Source organism: Syngnathus acus, chromosome 15 (assembly GCF_901709675.1).
Source record: "Syngnathus acus chromosome 15, fSynAcu1.2, whole genome shotgun sequence".
NCBI classification, from domain to species: domain Eukaryota; kingdom Metazoa; phylum Chordata; class Actinopteri; order Syngnathiformes; family Syngnathidae; genus Syngnathus; species Syngnathus acus.
In genome coordinates this window covers 2455551-2472394 of record NC_051100.1, presented here as the reverse complement: position 1 = coordinate 2472394, position 16844 = coordinate 2455551, and the positions used below count along the sequence as shown (strand labels likewise).

Below are 16844 nucleotides of genomic sequence, written 5' to 3'. Positions count from 1 at the left end.
AAGGAGCCATGTCGCCACTCACTTGGTCAGTCCACTGGAATGACTTCAGAACATTTGTTTGCTTTGGTCCACAATTAATCTTTTTTTTTTTTTTTTGAGTGAAGTCTCAGCTTCCCTGCTACAGCTACTTTTGTAGCTTTCTACTTATTTTTCTGCTTCTATGTTTTTAGTGGTAGAGCCACAAAAGCCCTTGACAAAGTTTAATAGGATACTTTATTCTATGGATTGAATTCAAATTCAAAATTGACAATGCTGGTGTGTGAACATATTATCCCCCCGGACTGCTTGTTTGCTGGCAAATAGAGCGTGTATTTCCACATTCCATTGCCATCCCCCAGGTGACCATACAGTCTTCTGTGTTGTTGTTTTTTTTACCCTCATAGGTCACGCTATTATAAGCCCAGATAACAACAGCACAGATTTACCTTTGATTTTCCTCCAGTTTGAAAGAAAATCCCTTTTCCGCTTTAACGACTTTGGTGTGGAAGAACAGCTAAAAAGTAGTCAGTGCGGCAGACTTTTTTTGTACTTAATAAAGGCGGAAACGGTCAAGTGTTTTCTATTTTGGTCGATTTACTCAAGTCAATTGTTTTGAGCAGGTTCAACAAGAACTGAGCATTGACAAAAGATTAGGCAGGATTGGGAAAGAAGAGACGCCATCAGATGACATAGTCCTTTGCTACAACCGCTACGACTCCCAACAAAACAATTAAAAAATATCTGTCTGACATGTATATAAAAATCTATATAAATGTAGTATATAAAAAATTTCAGGAGGTCTTAAGTCTGACAAAATCAATCAATCAATGGATCAGTTTAGTGAGTAATTTGCAAACTAGTGTGTGTGTGTCTCCTGGCAGCGATGCAACCAAACACAGTGTAGGTGGTTTCCACGGTGACAGATTCCAAATAGCTGCACTATCAACAAGATGGGGTGTACAAAACGGTATTCGACACGGGCGGATTAGGACTCATTGTAGGAAGTCGCCAAATGTGACAAAATAAAAGCACAAGTTCAATAACATGGACTGAATCCTTAGCTTGTGTTTTTTTTTCTTCTTCATTTTTATCAAATGTAACTACTGCCTCTAGGCAGCATGAACCACCTGTTCCAATACTTTTGTCAACATCGTTCAACCCATGCTTTTATTTTGGAGACATTAACCAGAGGATAAAAAAAATATACTCCTGTGAGTATTTTGTTTAAATATACATTTTGCAATAGACAATGCTAATTCTGTTAGCCCGTCTATGGCATTTTGCATTGCGTGTTAGTAACAAGCTAGCAGACTTTGGAGAACAATCCTGTTTTATTTTGACACATTCAATTCTCATTTTCCGTGCAGTCAAGCGACTTGCATCTCCTTTTCATGTCCCACATGCACAATTTGCCTCACAATCACTTTTTGTATGTGTATGTAAACAGCCACTTTGCCTCTTACAGGCCCTTCTACAAACACACACACACACACACACACACGCACACACACACGCACACATGGATGGTAGGCGGAGGGCAGGTGGTGGAGGAGGAGGTGCGGGAGGCGGCCTTTACATAAAAAGCATATTAAAAGCGTCCGCACATCTCATTCTACAAAAACACACACACACACATTGATAGTGCGTTTAGGACTATGGCCTCCACCACGTCGGCAGATGTCTTGCCCACCGGCGGCAGAATCTTCACCAGCATCCCTGACCTGTTCTTCATCCCGGAATTTGTGAGTCGTTTTGGTGACTTGGGATACGGAGAGTGAAGATGTGTGTCGCGCGTTGTGGTTTTTTTCTTGAGCTCGTGGTTTGGTGTGTGTAGTTGTCTCCATTTTGCTCTCAAATGAGGGGTGAGTGTTGCTAGGGGTGTCGAGGATGAGCGAGGCTGACCGACCGCCTGGCAAATCAGGATGAGGGAGTGATCATTTCAGTTTGGAAAACCACAACCAGAAAGGATTTCAAAAATATACTATATTTTTATTTTCAAATTCATTTTGGTTGATTTTTCCTCAATATTTTATTTGCACTCTTTAGGTTGTTTTTTGTTAGTTTTACTTACTATTTCATTTCCAATCGACTATTTTTTTTTTTTGAGCCAACGCAATATAGTGGCACCATGGCAACTAGTACATGGACAGTTGAGGCCAGTCAATCACCATAGCAACAACAACAAAAAACACAGAGAAACATCAAAATGTTTAAATGTGCTATCTAATATCAGGACATTGGAGCATTTTTGTGCAGACTTTAGCAGGTTACTGTTGACTTTTTGGTTCATTGTCACGTTATAACGGTGACAAACAAAACATTTGACTGAACAAATTCAAACAAACTCAGCTAAAGTTTGGTTATGTCCCCGAGCGGGAGAAATGCACGACACAGAATATGTACTCAATTTGTGAGAAAGGCTTTTCAAATGTAGGGAGTTTTATAGCGTTAAATATATTTTTTAGGAGGGGTCAAAGTACATTATGTGCGAATATCAATTTTTGCTTGTTATGAAAAGCGCATCTTAGGCAAAAAAGCAACAAAACATGTCTTCACTGAGAAAAAAATAAAATATTGTACTGAATTTACTTCTTCAAATGATTGCGTGAAATAAAATAATCTGAATTCAACTTTTAAAATGTTGAAATTTTTTTGTGCAACCAGTTGACAAAATTAAATTGAGTATTGTTTTTATCGAGACAATTTGTTATAATTAAATTTGTGTTTCCTAAATGGTCAGCATTGGTATTTTATTTACTTTTAAAGCTAACTTCCTTTCCTTGAGCCGTTTAGGCCTCAAAAATCCTCCTTCCCGCCCACAATTGGAGGCAATTTTTCTTTGGTGTAGTAGAAAGAGAGCGATTAAATCTGTTTGATTCAGTTGGGGCGGAAAAAAAAAAACCTCAAAGAGGTGAGAGAGGGCGTAAATCGAAACCGGGCATCTTCTCGGCTCCTTTTACGGTGTGGGCCGGTCGAGTCAATCATTCAAAAACCTGCTAGTCTGGTTTTGGGACAAACGCGGCCCGTGTTTTCCGACAACAAGTGGCCGGAGCGCGGCAGGCTCGAAATGTTTGCTTTTGGCGGCGGCGGGGATTTAGCCGCGAGACTCAATAAAAACGCGACCTGTGCTGATTTGACATTTAGACAAATCCAATGGCTCACCACCAAATAAAAATGTCACAAAAGTCAATTCCTGCAGTATCATGGTTCATTGTATAGATATCTCATGTTTTTAGGATTTTGTTTGTCGTTGTATTAGCATTAAGCTAGCAAAATTCGTTAGCTCAAATGATAAGATTTGCTTGAAGCATGTTTTAATGAACGTGAATTAAACTGCTAAGTGCCGACTAGCCAACTGACTAAGCTAGCTTGAGTGCTATTTTTTTGTCTATGCGAACTTTTGATTATATTCCAATCTCAAGAAGGGGGCGTGCCTAAGGAAGTGGCCAGTGAGTGCAAATACGAGCCAAGAAAATTCCTTGAGCGGAAATCCGAGATCAAATAGAGCGTTTCATATTTGAGAAGTACACAATATTCGGGGTGTGGCGCCGATTGTGTGCATACACGATAAGAGAAAAAATTGCATAGAGCACTGCGACGAGGAATATAGTAGACCAGAAACCACATGCTGCTTCACCGACATCATTTCTGCTCTGGTAAATGAGCCTGTAGACAGATTGGTCATTGTGTGTGGTCACATGACTAGACCAGGTGGCACTAATTCTGCCAACAATGGCGCCTTTCTAGTCATATCTCGGAGTAAAATCCAACTTTTTCATGCTTTCATGAACAGGGCTGTAGAGTTAAATATTCACCATTGTGGATTGTGTCCATGTTAACATCTCTCATTGGGAATGTTTGTCAAAGGAGGGCGGGGTGGGGGCGGTTGGGCCTTTTTGAAGGCTTGTTGAGTGCCCTTATGGTTTCTTGTAAGAGATGCCGACAAGCGCTAGGAGCTGTTTGATCACCGCTTTAACTACCTTAAAAAAAAGAATAACCTCAACTTTGACTTCCTAACTATCCGACACAAAGCCCGTGGTTGGCTCATCTTCCCAAACTCTGATCCATTTTATTTTTCCGACAGGTTTTTGGCGGTCTGGTGTGGATCCTGGTGGCGTCCACTCGAGTGTACCCGGACCACCCATTAGGCTGGGTCATGTTCGTTTCCGTCTTCTGTTTTGTCTTCACCACGCTCTGGTTCTTCATCTTCCTGTGCGGGGCCAATCAGAGCAGTGTCTGGCCAGCTCTGGTAAGACACACCCACCCCGAACACCGATTGGCTAACGTTCAAGTTGTCCGATCGGCGCCTACGTCTAGCGGAACCCGATCATCATTTCCCTCCTCCATCTCGCAGGACACGTTCTACCATTTCTTGGCGGTGGTGTTCTATCTGAGCGCGTCGGTGATCCTGGCTTATATTACCGTGCTCAAAGGCTGGGGACTCACCATCAACTCGGGGGGGACCTTGACCATTATACCCCTCATCGGAGAAGGCCTCAAGATCTACAGGCTGGACATAGCCGCCGTGGTAGGATGTCTCAATTAAGTCAATGATTTTTTTGTCTGATGTAACATCCATTCCACATTCTTAGAGAGGCAGCTTTTTTTTCTCAACTTAAAAAATGACTGACCTGATGCTGATCCGTCTTTGTGATGTCATCCAGGTGATGTCATACATGGCCACGCTGCTCTACTTCCTGCACGCCATTTTCTCCGCCATCCGATGGCACAGAGCCTAAAGGGGACGAGCAAAAAGATGTCAAACGCTTCATCCTGAAGACAGAAACACTTATTCATGCTTTTATTCTGATTATTATATACACACATTCTTTTATAAGCTGTTACAGACAAGTTGCAAAAGTCACATGACTGAATGAGCGGTAAACAAACTAAATGTCACACGTAAGAGGTTAACGAATCAAATCTGCAAAAAATATCAAATTATGAAATATTTAGCATCCTAAAAGCATTTTTTTTTAAATTTGTTGTTCAGATTGGTATTAAAAAATATCAAATTACTTTTTATGTCGTGGAAACAGACACTTAAGTCATCGTCACTTATATTTTTTGGACACTTTAAATATTATTGTTTTCATTAAATGGAGAACCATTGCAAAAACAGTTCCAACTTCAAACATAATAAAATAGGATTTGTCCAATCTATATACACAATATAACAAAATAATGTATAAAAATCAATGAACTCTTCAAATTGTGCTTAAATGTAGCATTTATAGCACCGCACATGCACCATGTTAAAATAATGCATTTGTCTGGAATATAAATCTGAAAGAAAAAAAAAATACAAACAAAAATTAAAAACAAAAATTTTTTAAATGCAAAAAAACTTACATTTTAAAATAAAATAAAATACATTCAGTGCAGCGCATCCACCATTTTCAAAGTTACAATTGTGTTTTTTATAATTGCCTACTAAACTGTCATAAAACAGTCAGTGACCCAAAAATCGTTTTATATTTTACGAACAAAACCACATGTCCATTTTTAAAACAAGAATTGAGCTAAATAGATGAAACCAACCGTCGACATTGACTCGACAATATCGACGACCTTTTGCGACACGTGTATACAAAATACATTTTCTTTCTTTTGTGTTTACAACCAAACCTGTAAAACATCCTCAAGCTTTTTAATCCTACTTTCCATTTCTGAAAGGCTGACTATAAACATCACGTACGAAGGAATGTTCCAAAGTGATTGAAAACACTTACATGTTGTATATATTTGATTGATTCCACTTTACACATATATTTACAAAAACACAATGTGAAATAAAATAACTCGACTTCAAACGTGTTGAAGGCTGGATCTTTTATAGATGTGTTGGGATTCTTGTCCAGTGTGTCAAACTCAAACAAAAAGAAAACAAGAGTGATATTCCATCTGGCTTCACTGAGGCCCCGGGGCCACAAAATTTCACCTTAGCTGTTCAAAAAAAAAAAAAAAAAAGAGGGCGTGTATGAAGATGAGGGAAACACTAACAATACCAGAACAGGTTTGGCGGCCAAATTGGCCTCACTAGCATTTCCACCTGCTTGCTGTTTCTTTAGTCCCCACCGATCGGAACAAAGACAAAGGTCGGACTATTCTGGGATGGCGGCGACCACTACCCAGTCCATGGGAAGTCTGCCAAGTGGACTAGCAATATGCGTGACCGTGCCGGATTTGTTCTACCTGCCTGAACTGGTGAGTGACCTTCACCGATGACGACATCCTTTCTAGAGTCATTTCACATTCAGATGTGAAATGACATCATTCATTTGATTTGACACACAAAAAAAGAATGTTACATGAAATTGCTAATTTCTCTGAAAATGGATGACTAACATCATCTGATTGAAAGAAAAAAAAAAAAACGGTCGTTAGCTGAGCCCATTCGGCACTATGATGTCATTTTCTGTCAACAGCATGTGGTAAAATGGCTGTCTCGTCATAAAGCCATACACTGCTTAATTCATATTCCCAAAAATATTAATATTAAATATTTTAAAAAAACATGCATTCCAGTAAGAGTTTAATTTGATCAATTTTGTTTTTTTATCAACTGTAAAATGTGATTTGTAAGATGTCTATAAATAGAAATTGTTCAACAATGTTTCCACTTTCCCTAAAACGCAATTTTTATCAATTTACGTAAGTGGCACTGTTCAGAAAATGTTGATAAAGATTCAATGTCATGTGGAAAAAAAATCCCGGAAAAATCTGAAAATACCCAAAAGTCAATCCTGTGGCACCTGGAGGACCCAAGCATATTTTTGGTGGGGGGGGGGGGGCAGTGCCCCTGAGGCAAACCCTCTAGCTCCACCACTGGTAACAGGAAAAAAAAAATATTCAGGCACTTCTATGGGAGGTGCATCTTCACCTACTTTCTGGCATCTGACAAATGTGTAATAAATTCATTATGACAAACTAAAGTACACCATGTGAGGGAAAAGCACAAATTATTTTCACCTTACGTGCAGGTGACGGGTGGGCTGGTGTGGATCCTGGTGGCCTCCACCCATGTGGAGCCCCCCAACCCTCTGGGATGGGTGATGTTCGTGTCTGTCTTCTGCTTCATCATGACGCTCCTTTGGGTGATCATCTTCATCGCCGGGTGTCACAAGAACAGCTCAGCGTGGGTCGCCGCTGTAAGGCCACACATAAAGGGAAATAAAGATGAAATGAGATTGGGATTCATTTCGTTTGTGTGTGTGTTAGGATTTTGCCTATCACTCTTTGGCTGCGTTGTTCTACCTCAGTGCTGGGGTCAATTTAGCCTACATCACCTTCGTTATGAAATTTGGAGAGTTCAGAATCTACCGGATTGACATTGCTGCTGTGGTAACATTTACACACACAAAAAACAAGCTTATATTGAGTCGTTTCTTTTTTTTTTTGTCTATTGTATTTTTGTGTGTTGCAGGTGTTTGCCTTCATGGCCACGCTGCTCTACTTCATTCACGCCGTCCTGTCGTCCCTACGATGGAAACACTTCTAAAAAGACAATTTGATTGTTGAGCAACATTTCAAAAACTTTAGCATTAGCATTTCCACATTAACCTGCACTAGCTTTAGGCATTTATTTCTTTTCTACTACTTTTATACTTAAATAAAAGAAATCATGTTGGTCTGACTTGTTATTCCAGCCCTGGACAGCTTTTTTGTTTTCACGTTGGATACATCAACACTGACGAGTACATTTTTGCAAGTGCCATGCATCCTAGTGAAAATGTTTGACCAATATATACACAAAATTAGGTGGATAAGTAACAGGACATACAAAAAAAATTCTCAATACCTGGAATTGAAAAGGGAGTCAGACATTTTGATGAAAAAAGCCCCTCAAAATTGAGCATGAAAACAAAATGTAAGAATGAATCAAGAGATCCAGTTCATTTTCAAGTTGCACTTTATTTCAATGCATCACAGAAGAATGTCGGCTTGTAATATTATACAACAAAAAACCCACATAATTAGAAAATAATCACCAAAATAAAACAAAGCTTCTCACATGAATTGCAGTTCTACCAGATGGTGCGTTTGACACCAGCCCAGATGGAGCGTTTGAATCCCTGGGAGGCACGCACGTCGTCCCAGTGCAGACGCGTGTCTGGAATTTCGTCCTCCGGCTCCGATTGGGCCTGAGCCCCGTTCTTGGGGGACGCCACCACCACGGGCAACAAGCCGCGCTCCTGCCGGAACTCCACTACGTGGAGCTGTTTCTTCTCCGCTAGCATCTGGTGGGTTTCCTGAGAGATGCATGAGGATGGCGGCGGTCGTTGGCAGGGTGACCACGCGCTTTCTTGCAGGTATTTGTGTGTCTATATATAGTCTAATATTACGTCAAAAAATATTGCAGAAGTATTTCCAGGAAATCATTTTTTTCCATATTTCAGCAGGCTACCTTTTGTTTCTTCCCATTGCTTTTAAATGTCTTCGAATATTTTGATTGCAAATGTCAATCTACATTCCTTTAGCATTTCTAATAAGATACTTTTGCTGTCTTTTTCTTCAGTTCTGTTTAGATGCGCTTTTGGTTGTTACCTCGTGTATCAAAAGGTGCACTATAAATAAAGCCGCCTTGTCTTTGCCTTACTTCGCCAAATGTGAACCTTTACCTGCTTGGCCAGGCCAGCGAAGAGCGCTCTGGTGATGTTGAGCATGTTGACCGATCCTTCCACTTTACAATACATGTCTTTCAAGCCAATCAGCTTGCACATGGTGATGATGGCGCGGTGACAGTGAAGGCCGTAACCTGGATGGGCACATCGGAGGAGGGGATGCGTTTAACACTTTAGAAATCATTCCAACTAAGACAATAACGACACGGTTAGACAGTCAACTGAGTACCTTCGTTTCGTTTCTTCATACGAAGCGTCGTCCTCTTGAACTTGGATTCAATGTCGTGATAAACTGTTGACAAACACAGAGATCAAATTTAAAGAAAACAAAAAGGTGTCATTACATCTTTTACCACTGGGTATTATTGTGAATTGCTCATCGGTTTTCTAGTAGTCTCTCCAACTACCGGCTGCTAATGTTTTTCTGTTTTTGATGTCTTGGAGCATATATTCTTTATCCTCTGCAAAAAAAAAGAAGGCTAAATTGCCGTTGTGTTTTGATGGCCTTTTGCGTAGGCTTATTGTTCTTTTCAGACTGTCGCCTTTCTCTGTCTGTCTGCCGCCTATCAAAGTCACGGAGCTGCAGCTTGTTATTTGCGTTGACATTCCTTTCTTTTCTTATGTTCTTCATCCTGCTAGCTGATGACATGATGTGAAAAAAAAATATTTAAATGTCAGACAAAAAGAGCTTTGGGCACATTGGGTGCTTTATGATCGTGACTCGAGCAGAAAACAATTACCGCTCACTTTGTTATGTCATCATGTGAAGTTGACTAGCAGCGAGGCAAAGAAAATGCCTTGTTGACGTCTTCGATGGCATTTCGGGAGCCAATTGCTTACTTTTGTGCGGCAGGCAGGCAATTTTGAGACATTTCTCCTACAAACAACTTGCGTCTCAAAACTTGCGATTGTACTTACTGGTGTGGTTGTTGTATCGTTCGATGTAGTACAAGTAGTGGATGGCTCGATTCTTTGCCTGCGCAAACACACGCACACAATAAAAGCAATTTCGACTCCAATGTCAATAAAATACAATGAGAGACACTTCAGAGTCTGCGCTATAAAACATCTGGTTCAAAAGCTTATTGAAAAACTCTGCTTTGACAGGACGATTACGTCCGCCAACAAGAGAAAAAAAAAAAAAATCAATGTTCAAGGTGCTTATAATTTCAAAGAGTAATAATCATTGCTCTCACCTTCCTCAGAGCTGTGGGTCTGTCTGCTGCCTTCCCCAAGGCAAAACCTGCGCACAAAACGGAGCCCACCCCATTCACACATTCTGACCTTGTAACTAGATTGAAAAAGAACTACCGATTCTGCAGTGAAATGGTTTTCCTTTTAATCCGTCCTGTACAGATCAATGTTGTATTAAAATGCACGTCTGAATAGAGAATGGCGTGCCACACGGCGCTGAACTACATCAATTTTAGCAGAAATGAGACTTAAGGTGCACAGACAAAAAAGATTCATACAAAATCCTAAAGGGCATTGAAATGGGATCATTCAAACACAATTATTTACATAATATAACCAATGTTAATGTTTGTGGTTTGCATTGGCATACAATTGAAGTCCCTGGTGAGTGTATATACCTGCTGCGCCTTGGCCGTTGCCCACGGCAACCAAACAGCTAATGGACCTCTTCCTGCCTTCCTTTGCTGTCATGTTGAACACGCTTTTCACCTGCAGCACAACAATCGCTAAAGTGAGGACAGTCGTGCACATTCAAACAAGTATAAAATGGCGTTACAAACACTAGGGGGGGGGGGGGGGGGCAGCACTGAAATTGCCTTGTTCTTGATTTTAGGCTGAACCCAACTTTATTTCAATGTTTTAATTTTTTTTTTTATCTGTGTGTACGCTTTCTCTTCCAATGTGAGTCAACACAAATGTCAAGGTTGCACATTTCACTCATAAAAAGAAAATACCAATTTAATAAACGGAAACTAAGCCCAGGCGACTGGCACCCTTTTCCCTAGCCATATCCTTCTCCACCGCACTCACTATCTTCTTTTTCCTGCTCCTCTTCACTGACTGCAGTCTGTCATTGCATGCTGATGTCATTGTCCTTGGGAGCCCGGCCTTTTTATTCCAGTAAGTCTTTTTCATTTCATTAGGCTACAGTGAATGTTGCATGCGCACAGAAAAGCACTCAAGTGGCCATCGGGGGGAGTCTAATTCCTGGCAGCAGGGCTCTTTATTCATGGAGGGCTGTAGAAGCGGCAATAAAACGCACACGCACATAAATTAATAGCGTGTGTGTGTGTGTGTGTACACCAATAAAAGAGAATAGAGGGACATATGTACATATATGCCAAACGAGCAAATGCTAATTGAGTTCGGGTTAGATCCTGTTTACCATCAGCACACCTATACGCACAGTATACATTACCCTTCGCCCACACACACGGATGGATGCACACACACATTTGCAATTTTGCATTGGGACAAAAATGGTGCATTACACGCGCACACGCTGAGTCCATTACACCTGCACGCACAAATGAAGAGACACACCTTCTGTCTGCACATGCATAGATCAGTACACCATTGCGCACACATGACTCATTTTTTCCTCTTTTGCACCTAAATACAATTTGTACGATGAGTAGAGCGGCATTTTTACTCTAGATTTTATTTTTTAATAATATTGTGTGACTGCATGCTAACAAACGGCACTCACCTCAATGACACGAGAATCGAAGTCTTCATAGGTCTCTGCAAAAAAAAAAGTATATATATTTGTGCCTGTACTTGCATCTTCTTGTAACTAAATTATTTTATTCCATACAGTGATTTATAAAAAAAAAAAAGTCAATTTTACCTCCATTAGGTCCTGGATCAGGGGGGCCCAGACTGATGCCCCCCCAGGAATTCCCCGTCCAGCCTCGCTCCCGCTTCACCTTCATCTTCCTCCTCTTCTCCCACTCATCACGTTGACGCACTAAAAGGGAGGAAACGACATCAACGTATATTCCATTTCACAACATCGACAAAAGAGTGTGCGTTTGTTCATGTAGAAAAATGTGAGCGTGTATGTGTGCGCGTACCGAGTTCAGCTTTCAATTCCTGCTGCTCTGCCTGACCTCTCCGGCTCATACTCTGCACGGTGCCGTCTTTTAACACGGGCGTGTTGAGACCAGGCCACAGGAAGCCTCCGTGACCTACGCAGTCAAGTCAGGGACAAAATGGTCTCTTAAAGTTAACACATGAACACTTCAGAAGTCCAAAGTCACCTTCTCCGATGGTTTGGCCTCGGTTCAGATCGCGCCTCAGCTTGCGTTTGGTTCTCTTTCCTCTGCCCTTCCTGGCGCCAGCTCCAGACTCGGCCAGCACGCCTTTCCAAAGCTCTTCGGCCGTCACTGGCACACATGGAAATGACAACGCACTTTAGCAAATGATCACCTTGCAATATCATCTTTACTACTTGCTTACAGCGAGACAACACATTTTCACAAAATATCATTCCCTCTATTGGTGCTACCGTTTTGGTTAGCAACGCAATTTAAAAGGGCTCAGCAGGTAATGCTTTATGATGATAACGTGTCCTTACGCTTGTTGAAGAAGCTGCCGTGTCTGCTTGGCTGCCAACACCCGACGGGCACACAAGGTAGTGCGGGGTTCGCTCGACTGAGCAGCTGGCATCCATGGATGGCGCCACCTACGGCGCGGAAGGAAGATGTACCTGAGAAGACACCGAGGCGTTATTCGATAAATACAGACAGTCAGTGCAAGTGTATGCTATTGTTCATCTCTCCACTACATTGTAGACGCAAAAATAGCAAGCGCACAAAAAGGACAGACGCCTTAATAGAAGGTATACGGTTAAGTCGCCAGTCATGACAGACGGATTATGCAGGATTTGTCCCAATTGAAACACAGACGTGACATTTTAAATCATAAACAATATCATACAACACATAAACACAATAAACTAGTCCAAAAAAAATGATATAAACAAGGAATTCTTCACCTCCAACGGTGATGCGGAGGGCATAACACGCGCGTATGGCCGCCGCCATTTTGGATTTCTGACGGGTCCTCAGAAGGCAGAAGAGAGGTGGCCGAGCTTTGCCTGTTCGAAATTCGAATATTTACAATTACAATTTCGTTATATATATATATTTTCTATTCTATTCTTCTTGTTCATTTTATTTTGTATTATTGTATTTGTAATATAGGATTTGTATTATAGGATTGTAATTTTATTGTACTACTTTCTCACTCATTTGAAAATAATCCATCCATCCATCCATTTTCTGTACCGCTTAGTCCCCACGGGGGTCGCGGGCGTGCCGGAGCCTATCCCAGCCGTCATCGGGCAGTAGGCGGGGGACACCCTGAACCGGTTGCCAGCCAATCGCAGGGCACACAGAGACAAACAACCATACGCACTCGCACCTAGGGACAATTTGGAGTGCTCAATCGGCCTACCAAGCATGTTTTTGGGTTGTGGGAGGAAACCGGAGTGCCCGGAGAAAACCCACGCGGGCCCGGGGAGAACATGCAAACTCCACACAGGGAGGGCCGGAGGTGGAATCGAACCCGCACCCTCCTAACTGTGAGGCGGACGTGCTACCCAGTGCGCCACCGAGCCTCTTGAAAATAATCATGTGATTAATAAGTAACATTAGTGAAGAAGAAAACTGAAGAAGAAAAAAAATGACAGACTCTTTCAGTCAGATGCTTCTGTGACGATTGAGTGCATGTGCAAGACCCCGCAGAGCCTCATTTCCCCCTTTTGGCATCAATTATCCTATCAAGAGACAAGGAACAATTAGAAGATGCAGAATAAATTGAAGTCACAGATGAAACAAACAAAAAGCCAACTTTTAGCTATTCCTAGTCAGATGGATGCTAATGTGAGCCATTATACGCCTTTGATCGCGGATCAATATTCTGCATCCTGAATAACAACAAAGGTCATTTTCATGAATCCAAGCTTAAATACACTGTCATTGACTTTCCACTTCAGGCCAAATGGTAAATCTTTGTAAGCATTTAGTGGCGAGCTAACAGTCGATTTTAAGCTTCTACTTTCGAGCTGATATCATCAGTTTTGTGCTTGGGTCTCACACTGTATCTTCTTCAGTATTATACTGTTGTGTCATATTATTTTCCCCTTCCAAAATGAGTGTGCGTATCACGACTCGGCCAACAGGCACTGAAAGCTCAACTTGTGATGTCACATTGAATAAGCACAAAGAATTGACTTCAAGGCATTATTTGACTCTTTGGCCCTACATGGAAAATATTTGAAAAGTTCCCGATACAATTCCTATAGAACGTTACAAGCACATATCCCAATACTTTTTTTTCCGCATGGAAGAGTATAAGACACAAAATCTGTTTGCTCTTTTTTAAATGGCAACTTTGGCTGGGAGTCCAAAGCATATGAAGCAGCACTGGCCTTCATTTGCTCTCAAGCGGTGTAATTTTAATTCTTTTTGGCATGTGGCTACTACATGCTTGCTAGCTTGAGGGGCAAAAAGCGTGTACGCCGCTATTAATATGAACACATCACTATCTCACTGTGGTCCCATTCTATGTCAATGTCAGACAGCCCAGCAAATCTCATATCATCTCTGTAAATACACCTATTACTAAACATCATTTCAGTTTTTTTTGTGATTTTTTAAAAACATTTTGTTGCTGTTGTTTGGTAATGCTGCCACCAAAGTGTAATGAAAACTATTGTTTCAGCAGTAAGACGAACCGCAAACATTTGCGACGAAGCTGACATAAGAATGATGGTGTTAACACGCCAAAAAGTCAATAAACGAGAGAGCAAAAGGCCAGAGCAGAGAGCAAGAGAGTGCCATAGTCCCCTAAACAAAATCAATAAGTAATTTTGCAGGCAAACATCCTCAAATGTGACACAAGGTGGATTAATTCCTGCTCAGCGCCATGATTTTCCCGCTATGCTTGACAAAAATGTGTGAAAGCTCCAACTTTTTTTTTTTACAACACCTAGTATAGGTGGGAGAATGATTTTTTTTTTTGGCCTTTAGGCATATAATACCTTGCAATTTTCCCACCTCTGGAGAAAAGTAACACATGCGCGACAATATCACATTCACTTCTTGTGACGGGGACAAAACAGCGCCTTCGGTACCCTTAGTTAACGAGCCACATGCTGCTTCACCATGTCCCTAGAAAAGCACCTGTGATTTCCATTCAGGTCAGACAGCTTTATTCCCATTCCTGCGCCTCTCGAAGCAATAGCGTCTGACATCATACATAATGTTCTGCTCCTCGTGAGAATAAAAACAATCAGTGCGCGGATGAAAACATCAAACAAGGATTTTTGGCTGAGGGCAGAAAAAACATGGACACTGGGCATAAGCCATAAATCATTGATGTATTCAAAGGAATACAATACAATGCGTGTGTGTGTGTTTGCGTGGGAGCCGGTGGCCGTAAAGCCATGTTATTATCAGCTTGTCAGCAGAGTGATAAGTGGAGCTTTTTCTGAGCGCCATATTATGTGTGATATTCATACAAAAGGAGCAGCAAGACATTATAACAGCACAAGCAAGCAACATATTGTTCACCTTTCTTTGAAAGTCAAAACATTGGCCGCCTTAAACTTGGGAGTAGACGTTTAGAAGTGTGGACATTTTCAGGTGAGCATGGCAAGGATGTTGACACTTTGATTTATGGCCTCCTCGTCCGCATCACTTTGAATCACACGTTTGAATCACACGACAGCGCTTGCAACCTTGAATGGCTTCTCGATCAGCTTTGTGACCTGCTAATGAGTGCGATAGCAAGATTTTTTGTGAAAAGGAAAAATGACTCCAACCTGTCAATCATCATTTTCTCATTCATTTATTTTACTTGAAATAATGACATTAATGCACACGCACTAATAGGCTGAATATTTAATATTTATAAATTTTAGGTCGAATAGGGTAACACCAAGTACAGATACCTGAAAATGCCATTGCAAATGGGATGGTTAAAAAAAAAAATTATTAAAAAATTGCTTATGTTCCCGATGGTGTCACCAAGGGGAAGTGTGACATAAAAAAATGTCGCCCCGCCCGTGCCAAAAACCTCTACTGCCAATGTGGTCTCACTTTCTCATCCTCAGAACAATTTCAGGAGTCATTGATAGAAGCCACTGGTGCAATGATGCTGATCTCTCCATCAGAGTTGCGTGAGAATGATGTGTGTGTACTATACGCCTTTTCCGCTCTCTAAATCACTGTCATAGCTGCGTATACGATATGTGCAGTAGAGCGTGCCTCTGAAAGCCATAAAATCAGGCCAAGAGATCATCTATGTGCCATCACATGAACAAACATACAGAAACTATAAGTCTACGCACCTTTTCAAATGCTCAACTTTATAAAATTAGACCATCTATCTATATATCTATACTATATCTACATATATAGCTACACACAACACACACACACACACACACACACATATATTTATATATATATACATATATATTATATATATATATATGCTATAAATATATATACGCACGCATACATTTATATCTATATATATATATATATATATACACACACACACATTTATATATATATATATATATATATATATATATATATACATATATATATACACACTTATATCTACACACACATAAATTATATATATAAATATATATATATATATATAATACAAAATTTATATATATATATATAAAATACAAAATTATATATATATATAAAAATATACGTATATATAAATATATATATATATATGACGTCAGAGCCCAAACCGGGAAAAGGGTCAACAACTTTCCCGCCGATTAACATCGACCCCAGACACGACGACCGAAAGATGTCTTCTTCATTTGTTTCCCGAAGCCAAAGACATAAAAGTAAACGAAAGGTTCAACTTGTGCGAGAAGACCAGTTTAACCCCAGCCAGAGGATGCCTTTCACCTCGATATAAAGCAAACATTTCGATCGCATGGTCGTACAGATGACAACCCCGTTTCCTTGCCGCGAAGAGGTAAGCCATTTTGTTCATTTTCTTTCTTTTTTGTTTGTTTGACGTTTGGCCCTTCTCTTATCACCTGACGACAATGAATGGCGTTGTTTGGACCTGTCTTGTCAATCGCCTTTTTAGCCTCACATATCAATCGTGATATGCTGTGAGATGTATGAAAACTTAAGTAGAGTTTTTGAGATTTGGAGACATTTTGCAAGCACTCCGAGGACAAAATAAATAAATAAATTAAGTGGCATAATAGTATTA

At 40.7% G+C, this 16844-nt stretch overlaps 3 protein-coding genes across 4 annotated transcripts; 2 read left to right on the top strand and 1 right to left on the bottom strand.

The window, feature by feature from the left end:
- The first annotated feature begins 1548 nt into the window (after positions 1-1548).
- Positions 1549-5792, top strand: LOC119135237 (myelin and lymphocyte protein-like). Its single transcript, XM_037272715.1, has 4 exons — positions 1549-1721; positions 4064-4228; positions 4334-4507; positions 4644-5792. Exons 1-4 carry the CDS (start codon positions 1635-1637, stop codon positions 4716-4718), a joined length of 501 nt encoding a protein of 166 aa, XP_037128610.1. The 5' UTR covers positions 1549-1634; the 3' UTR covers positions 4719-5792.
- Positions 5793-5918: 126 nt separating this feature from the next.
- On the top strand, positions 5919-7622 carry LOC119135239 (myelin and lymphocyte protein-like). The gene is made up of 4 exons (XM_037272716.1): positions 5919-6186; positions 6963-7130; positions 7201-7323; positions 7406-7622. The coding sequence occupies exons 1-4, from the start codon at positions 6094-6096 to the stop codon at positions 7478-7480; spliced, it is 459 nt and encodes a 152-aa protein (XP_037128611.1). The 5' UTR covers positions 5919-6093; the 3' UTR covers positions 7481-7622.
- On the bottom strand, positions 6978-12648 carry mrps5 (mitochondrial ribosomal protein S5). 2 transcript variants are annotated; one of them, XM_037272713.1, is made up of 12 exons: positions 12577-12648; positions 12157-12288; positions 11840-11965; positions 11654-11767; positions 11428-11547; positions 11287-11321; positions 10196-10286; positions 9800-9846; positions 9522-9579; positions 8833-8895; positions 8601-8737; positions 6978-7128 (listed from the first exon to the last, which is right to left on the bottom strand). In XM_037272713.1, the coding sequence occupies exons 1-12, from the start codon at positions 12623-12625 to the stop codon at positions 7087-7089; spliced, it is 1014 nt and encodes a 337-aa protein (XP_037128608.1). In that variant the 5' UTR covers positions 12626-12648; the 3' UTR covers positions 6978-7086. The 2 variants fall into 2 exon arrangements, with proteins under 2 accessions (XP_037128608.1, XP_037128607.1); XM_037272712.1 differs by lacking the exon at positions 6978-7128 and adding an exon at positions 7874-8231.
- Between the last annotated feature and the right edge of the window lie 4196 nt (positions 12649-16844).

What these genes read in the sequence shown, in the direction of transcription:
- mrps5 (XM_037272712.1), bottom strand. Translation starts at nt 12,625, where the DNA reads ATGGCGGCGGCCATACGCGCGTGTTATGCCCTCCGCATCACCGTTGGA. An exon ending in AGGCCAAACCATCGGAGAAG is followed by an intron (nt 11,768 to 11,839) that starts GTGACTTTGGAC and finishes TTGACTGCGTAG; the next exon opens with GTCACGGAGGCTTCCTGTGG. An exon ending in TGATCCAGGACCTAATGGAG is followed by an intron (nt 11,322 to 11,427) that starts GTAAAATTGACT and finishes TTTTTTTTGCAG; the next exon opens with AGACCTATGAAGACTTCGAT.
- LOC119135237 (XM_037272715.1), top strand. Translation starts at nt 1,635, where the DNA reads ATGGCCTCCACCACGTCGGCAGATGTCTTGCCCACCGGCGGCAGAATC. An exon ending in GCAGTGTCTGGCCAGCTCTG is followed by an intron (nt 4,229 to 4,333) that starts GTAAGACACACC and finishes TCCATCTCGCAG; the next exon opens with GACACGTTCTACCATTTCTT. An exon ending in GGCTGGACATAGCCGCCGTG is followed by an intron (nt 4,508 to 4,643) that starts GTAGGATGTCTC and finishes GATGTCATCCAG; the next exon opens with GTGATGTCATACATGGCCAC.
- LOC119135239 (XM_037272716.1), top strand. Translation starts at nt 6,094, where the DNA reads ATGGCGGCGACCACTACCCAGTCCATGGGAAGTCTGCCAAGTGGACTA. An exon ending in TGTTCTACCTGCCTGAACTG is followed by an intron (nt 6,187 to 6,962) that starts GTGAGTGACCTT and finishes CCTTACGTGCAG; the next exon opens with GTGACGGGTGGGCTGGTGTG. An exon ending in GCTCAGCGTGGGTCGCCGCT is followed by an intron (nt 7,131 to 7,200) that starts GTAAGGCCACAC and finishes TGTGTGTGTTAG; the next exon opens with GATTTTGCCTATCACTCTTT.